The sequence below is a fragment of the Colobus angolensis genome, unplaced genomic scaffold (assembly GCF_000951035.1).
Source record: "Colobus angolensis palliatus isolate OR3802 unplaced genomic scaffold, Cang.pa_1.0 Scaffold113, whole genome shotgun sequence".
Taxonomy (NCBI): Eukaryota; Metazoa; Chordata; class Mammalia; order Primates; family Cercopithecidae; genus Colobus; species Colobus angolensis.
Window position 1 is genome coordinate 3,340,070 of NW_012112364.1, and position 8,290 is coordinate 3,348,359.

At 41.6% G+C, this 8,290-nt stretch overlaps 1 protein-coding gene across 1 annotated transcript in view; it reads right to left on the reverse strand.

Annotated features, from left to right (window-relative positions):
• Positions 1–8,290, reverse strand: part of PARP4 (poly (ADP-ribose) polymerase family, member 4) — a 114,027-nt gene that overhangs the window by 63,243 nt on the left and 42,494 nt on the right. Inside the window, 2 exon segments of the mRNA XM_011959151.1 lie at positions 5,201–5,287; positions 6,059–6,190. Coding sequence (XP_011814541.1) covers positions 5,201–5,287; positions 6,059–6,190 — 219 coding nt within the window.

Here is an 8,290-nt window from a genome sequence, read left to right on the forward strand (position 1 = left end):
ATAAACAACTTCAGCAAAATCTCAGGATACAAAACCAATGTGCAAAAGTCACAAGCATTCCTATACACCAACAACAGACAAGCAGAGAAGCAAATCATGAATGAACTCCCATTCACAATTGCTACAAAGAGAATAAAACACATAGGAATACAGCTAACGAGGGAAGTGAAGGACCTCTTCAAGAAGAACTATAAACCACTGCTCAAGGCAATCAGAGAGGACACAAACAAATGGAAAAACATCCATGCTCATGGATAGGAAGAATAAACACCATGAAAATGCCCATACTGCCCAAAGTAATGTATAGCTTCAATGCTACTCCCATTAAACTACCATTGACATTCTTCACAGAATTAGAAAACACTAGGTTAAAATTCACATGGAACCAAAAAAGAGCCTGTATAGCCAAGACAATCCTAAGCAAAAAGAACAAAGCTGGAGGCATCACACTACCAGACTTCACACTATACTATAAGGCTACAGTAAACAAAACAGCATGATACAAGTACAAAAATAGACACATAGACCAACGGAACAGAATAGAAATCTCAGAAGTAACACCACACATCTACAACTGTCTGATCTTCAACAAACCTGACAAAAACAAGCAATGGGGAAAGGATTCCCTATTTAATGAATGGTGCTGGGAAAACTGGCTAGCCATACGCAGAAAATTAAAACTGGACCCCTTCCTTAAACTTACACAAAAAATAATTCAACATGGATTAAAGACTTAAATATAAAACCAAAAACTATAAAAATTCTAGAAGAAAATCTAGGCAATACCATTCAGGACATAGGCACGGTCAAAGATTTTATGAGGAAAACATCAAAAGCAATTGTAGCAAAAGCAAAAAATTGACAAATGGGATCTAATTAAACTAAAGAGCTTCTGCACAGCAAAACAAACTATCATCAGAGTGACCAGACAACCTATAGACTGAGAGAAAATTTTTGCAATCTATCCATCTGACAAAGGTCTAATATCCAGAATCTACAAGGAACTTAAACAAATTTACAAGAAAAAAAAAACCATTAAAAAGTGGGCAAACGACATGAACAGACACTTCTCAAAAGAACACATTTATGTGGCCAAAAAAAATAAGAAAAAAAACTCAACATCACTAATCATTACAGAAATGCAAATCAAAACCACAATGAGATACCATCTCATGCCAGGCAGAATGGCAATTGTTAAAAAATCAAGAAACAACAGATGCTGGCAAGGCTGTGGAGAAATAGGAATGCTTTTAGTCTGTTGGTGGGAAAGTAAATTAGCTCAACCATTGTGTAAGACAGTGTGGTCTTCCTCAAAGACCTAGAACCAGAAATACCATTTGACCCACTAATCCCATTACTAATGGGTATATACCCAGAGGAATATAAATCATTCCATTATAGATACATGCACGTGTATATTCGTTGCAGCACTATTCACAAAGACATGGAATCAACCCAAATGACCATCAATGATAGACTGGACAAAGAAAATGTGGTACCTATGTACCATGGAATACCGTGCAGCCATAAAAAGGAATGAGACCATGTCCGTTGCAGGAAAATGGATGAAACTGGAAGCCATTATCCTCACAAACTAACACAGGAACAGAAAACTAAATGCAGGATGTTCTTACTTATAAGTGGGAGCTGAACAATGAGAACACATGGAGGGGAACAACACACACTGGGGCCTGTTGGGGGACTGGGGGAGGGAGAACATCAGGATAAACAGCTAATGCGTGTGGGGCTTAATACCTCGGTGAGGGGTTGACAGGTGCAGCAAACCTCCATGGCACACGTTTACCTATGTAACAAACCTGCATGTCCTGCACATGTATCCCACAACTTAAAAAAAAAAGAATAGTTGAATATATAACAACACACTGTAGGATTTACAATATATGAAGAAATAAAATACATGACGACAATATCACAAAGGATATGGGAAAGAAGAAATGAACGTATACTGGTTGTAATGTAATGTATTCTGGTTGTAAGGTTCTTATGTATGTAGTAGTATAATATCGTAGGCTGTATGTGGTAAGTTAAAGATGTATATAGTAGTAAACCCTAAAGCAGTGCTGACCAATGTAACTTTCTATGATGATAAAAATGTTCTATCTATGCACTAAGTAATAAGATAGCCACTGGCCACATGAAACATTTTATTTTATACTTAAATGTAAATATCCACATATAATAAGTGGCTACCATATTTAACATATATTTAACATGTGGCTTTAGAGCAACAATCAAAACTTTAATTTTTTTATTTTTTGGGACAGGGTCTCACTTTGTTGCCCAGGCTGTGCAGTGGTGCCATTATGGCTCATTGCGGCCTCGACTTCTCGGGCTCAAGTAATCCTCCCACCTCAGCCCCTTAAGTAGCTGGGACTACAGGCATGCATCACCACACGCAGCTAATTTTTGTATTTTTTGTAGATTTGGGGTTTCACCATGTCGCCCAAGCTGGTCTTGAACTCCTGGGCTCAAGTGATCCATCTATCTCAGCCTCCCAAAGTGTTGGGATTACAGGCATGAGCAACCACACCTGGCCAACAATCAAAACTTTTTAAGAGAGATATAACTGGCCCGGCGCGGTGGCTCACATCTGTAATCCCAGCACTTTGGGAGGCAGAGGCAGGAGGATCACTTGAGGTTAGGGGTTTGACACCAGCCTGGCCAACATGGTGAAACCCTATCTCTACTAAAAATACAAAAATTAGCTGGGTGTTGTGGTGTGTGCCTGTAGTCCCAGCTACTTGGGAGGCTGGGGCAGGAGAATCGCTCAAACTGGGAGGCAGAGGTTGCAGTGAGCCAAAATCACACCACTGCACTCCAGCCTGGGTGAGAGTGAGACTCTGTCTCAAAAAAAAAAATAAATAAATAAATAAAAGATAGAATTAATAAGCCAATAATGGAGATACGATGGAATCATTTAAAAAACAATATAAGAGAAAGTAGGAAAAGAGAGGGAAAGGAACAAAGAACAAATGGTACAAATAGAAAACAACTAGCAAGATATAATATAAATATATTATATATTTAGATATTATATATATTATGTATTTAGATATAATATATATAAATATATATATATAATTTAGATATAAATCCGACCAGATTAGTAATTGTATTACATAAAAATGACCTAAACAATACAAAGTGCAGAAACTATCAGATTGGATAAAGCACCAAAATTCAACAGTACGCTATCTAGATAGTATAGGGTTATGGTGACAAGTCAGTCTAGATGTTTTGAAAAGGAGAAAATCATCAAATGGTCATATAAATTGAAGTCTTGGACACATTGCCATTTAATCTGGCAATGAGGAGGACACAAGTCGTCCTAGGCGGGCACTGTCTTCATCCTTGGTTTCGGCACCACAATTTTCTCTTTATTTTACCATTAAGTATCCTTTTCTGTTACTTCCACACTTAAATATTGGGGATTACAAGCTAGACCTCTATCTTTACAAACAGTACATTAAGAGTTATAAGACAAATATGTCCAGGTGGCCATGGGAAAATGAAGCCACGGGTCCTTCCCCGGGGGAAGGCAGGAAAAGCTTAGACAGAGGGATTCCTAAGCTAAGATTTGTTTGTTTGTTTAGAGACAGGATCTTGCTCTGTTGCCCAGGTTGGTGTGTAGTGGTGTTATCACAGCTCACTGCAGCCTCAAACTCCTGGACTCAAGTGATCCTCCCGCCTTGGCCTCCCAAAGTGCTGGCATTACAGGTATTTATATAACAACACATGGTATTGTTATGCACCTGGCATATATGGTATTTATGTAACAACACATGAACACCATGTATTATGATATGAGAACACTACAGTCCCAAGATGTTAAACACATTCTGGGAGACCTGAAGGCTTGGGTTAGCAACAGTTCTGATCAGACTTTACCCACAGGTAATATCTCTGGTGAAGACTGTTTTCTTGTGGACCATATTCCTAGGGAAATATGTAAGTATTTAGGAGGAAACATTTACCAACTCACATAGGAGGACAACCTGATAATATTAAGTGGCAGCCTCTCAAATGAACCCTGGGCTTCTATACACACAGTTTGGCCATACATAGAGCTAGCACTGTTAACTGTCCAATAATCACCTCTTCACTGCCCATTCCCATCCTGCAAGTGGGTATCTTAGATGTCAAGACCAATAATTTACCCCTTAGATCTATATTAATCTTGAATGTGCCCCTAGCCCCAGCAAACATTCAATTTTCAAAACACCATGGCCATGTGTCACCCTCGGAGGCGATACTCAAACATATGGCCCCATCTGCAAAAACAACTAAAATACCTGCACTAGAGTTAGACACTGACTACACGCAATCTAGCAGCTGCCAGAGGCCTCATGAAAACACCTGATACTGAAGGAAAGTAGTCCAGTCGACCTGCCAGCTGTTCCCGCTTCCACGCTGTCCAGGTCACGTCCCTGCTAAAGCCAATCACCTAAAAGCACAGGAACTGGGCCCAAGCAGGACCCGGCAGAAATGCCTCCCTGCTTTATGATTGGACCATCTGCTGGGTGAGCTTACTTCCAGGAAAACTGTAAATATATCACACCCTTCTTTTTTTTTGAGGCGGAGTTTCGCTCTTGTCGCCCAGGCTGGAGTGCAATGGTGCGATTTTGGCTCACTGCAACCTCCGCCCCGCAGGTTCAAGCAATTCTCCTGCTGCAGCCTCTCCAGTAGCTGGGACTACAGGTGCCTGCCACCACGCCCAGCTAATTTTTGTATTTTTAGTAAGATGGGGTTTCACCAAGTTGGCCAGGCTGGTCTCGAATTCCTGCCCTCAGGTGATCCGCCCGCCTCAGCCTCCCAAAGTGCTGGGATTAAGGCGTGAGCCATTGTGCCCGGCCAATGTATCACACTCTTATCAGAAGATGAAAGTCATATACCTCAAATGTTATCGTTTTCTCTGTCATTCCCTTCTGGAAAACTCGGTTCCCGATGACAGGCCTAGCTCTTCCTGTTTGTCTGGAACTACTGACGCCGTTTCCTCCTTGGTTCAGTTAAATCAAACGGGTCTGACTGGCGTGGCTTCCCCTTACTTAGAGCAAGTGAAACTCTGGGGCCTACAGCAGTGTAAATTATCTCAGCCTCTAGCATGAATTTCATATTTCAAATCCTGTTCTAAGTCTCTTTCCCTTTCCTGTATGCACATGGCATGCACACCAAACCATACCGGAGCATCCTGACTCATCAGGTAAGCGCCATGGCCCTGGGTCACCGCTTCTCGGTACTCTCGCTGGGCTTCTTCCTTCTCTTTAATCTGGAAAAGATGATTTTTAAATCATTCCTTACATGAAGAGTGACTTCAGACTTTAATGAAGAAAACAGCATCAATGTTTATTAAAACTCAGGCAAAAACTAAAAACTGAGTCTAAGGTGAATGGAAAGTTAAATAAAGTGATCATCGAAATGTACTTATATGATAAGAACTTGAACCAGGAAAGGCCAACTAAAGAGAAGTCTCTTTCAGTTGTGATCAAAGTATTTCAGAATCAATAGTGAAAAAATTTTTTGGTTGGGAGTTTATGCGGAACAAAACATAATTACTGTAAATTTGGGAAATTGTAGTTTATAATTGTAACTGTGCACTAATCCTTACAATAAACAAAGAATTAATCAACTGTTGTTTATTTTTTTTAGAAAGTTGTAATAGCTTTCATTTCAGCTCGAATCCCTGACCTCAAGTGATCTGCCTGCCTCAGTCTCCCAAGGTGCTGGGATTACAGGCATGAGCCACCGCACCCAGCCCTGTTAAACTTTTCATGCTGAAATCACTCTTACAGTGCCAAGGCAAAGAATGTGCAAGACCTGACGACAAAGACTGGACAGACAGGGGTAGAAACCCTTCATCAGGGAGGGATGTTTGAGGGAGGCTCACTGTCCAAGAATTGGTTCTTCAAAGAATATTCTTGTTTTATGATAAGGCTGCTACTCAAGCTTATAGCCATGGGGACTCCGAAAACAAAGGTTCTGGGAAATGGAAGCTGGCTTTGAAAGCAGACAGCGGGCACGATGCATCTTCTCGCCTTACCTCTCCAACTATGTGCTTCCCACTGATGAAGGCTTCAAAGCCACACACAGCGGCCTTGTCATCCAAAGGAAAGATGTATTTTGCCTCAATGGGTACATGACTTTTATTTGTGTATGTCTGAAAAACAATGACCTGAAGAAGAAAAAAAGCCATACATCTGATATGACCACATGGACTACATGTGCAGGAACAAGGACGAATGAAAGTGATTTTACATATTTATTTGAATTTCCTTGAATTTGTATCACGTCCCTCAAATTCCCAACCCTCGCTTCACTTCTGCAATGGAGAGCCAGTGTCATGTGATAAAAGGTACCATTCCCACGGTTAGGTGGTTCATACATGTCCAACTGGAACAGAAGCCACCTGAAGTGTGTCTTACCAACACTGACTTAGCAGAGGCAATATAGCTCTTGTTAAGATGGCTGGAAAATTGCCCCTTTCGTGTTGCGGGCTTTGATGACTCCTTAGTGCCATGTTGGCTGGGAACGATTCCAGAATAGTCCTTCTATTCTATCAGCTCTCAGGACTTGGCATTTCCTCCTGGGGACCTCTCTGTGGCTTTCCCTCTCTCCATACAGCCCTCATCTAGCTCCTCATCTCTCTGTGCCTTGGTTCTTCCAGAATCAAGTCTTCTTCACTCCTCTCTGTTGTCTGTATTACCTAGTTAATCTTTCCAACAGACTGTTTTCATCACTCCTTCACTCAGGAAAAGGCGGGAGTCTTTAAATATTTGAAAATTAAGAAAAAACTCAGAAAATTAAGAAACAGTAAGATTTTAAACATGTGACAATAATAAGGCAAAAATATTTAATGATCTGTAATCAATAATCCAGGGAAGAGACAAAAATGAAAAACTAAAAGAAAATCTAACTTATTTGAAAACATTGTCCACACCTGGATTTGCTGCAAGCTGGGCTGCCCCTAGGGTGTGTAGGGTGCCAGGCAAAATTGTTCAAGGAGTCCTTGTTAATATAAGCAATTTGAGTCTCCCCAAATCAGCAGGTCAGCACCCTCCTGCAGACAGAATCTCCTGCCATCCTGCAAACGAACACCTCGCTGGCCAGTGGGTAGGATTCCTGGAATCCCCGTCTGGCCAGCCACCCAAGATGAGGCAAAAGTGTGGCCTGGAGTTTCCCAGTGATCTGGGCTACGCTGCATGCAATGAATGGTTCGAGTGTGCCTGGCGGGGAGGCAGCGGGACTGGGGCCCACCTAGCACTGACTGGGAGGGTGTCAGACACTGTCCCCTTGACTGTGCATGGAACTCCTTCTCGCCCTCTCTTGGATTTCCTGTTTTACCAAACCCTCAAAGGCACGTATGCTTGCCCTGAGTCTGACAATCAGGATCACGATCTCAGTGTACTTGGTGCAGAGTGATGTTTCTTCGTTAGCAGTAGCCGTCCTGCCTGTTCTAGTTAGACCTGCCTTTGCGCACGAGTCCCCAGACATCAGGCCTGTGTCAGCTGCACCCTCTTTGTATATCACACTGTGTGGCTAGGCACTCACAAAGGTCAGTAATTTTAGATAATGATAATAAAAGTATTTTTACCAGGCCTTAGAACAGAAACTAATCTAATGTAACACATTTTGACATCTTAATTTTCTTCCATTAGATAAAACCATTATGTAACTAAGCTTAACATTATTAATTTATTCCAAGAAGGGTCAAAATGTATGTGCCATGCACATATAAGAATCTACACCCCAGCCTCTGCATGGATACTCAAGCTCAGTCTACCGTCTGGCTGTTTCATCATAAAATGAGTGAGAAATTCACTGCTAAATAGAGTTATTTGGTGGCAAACTTCCCCAGGGAACAGGCCTCTTTGGGTTTGAAATAACAAATGGTACAAGTCATCTAATCCCAAATAAGGCATGGAGCACACGCCTCTCCATGTAACCTAGTTATACTTTGTTTTGCATGTAAAAACAATGCTCTAAGTCCTTTATATTTATTAGATCCAATAGCCACAACTCTGATGGGCAGGTACTATTATTTCCATTTTACACATGAGGAAAACGAGGCAAAGAAGTAACTTTCCCAAACTCACAGCACTAGAAAGAATAAGCAGGAATTCAAAGCTAAGCCTTACGAACTCCAGACCCTTTGCTTTGTATGATCTACCACGCTGCACTACAGTGTACTGGTTAAGAACCTGGACGTTGGGGCCGGGCGCGGTGGCTCAAGCTGTAATCCCAGCACTTCGGGAGGCCGAGACGGGCGGATCAC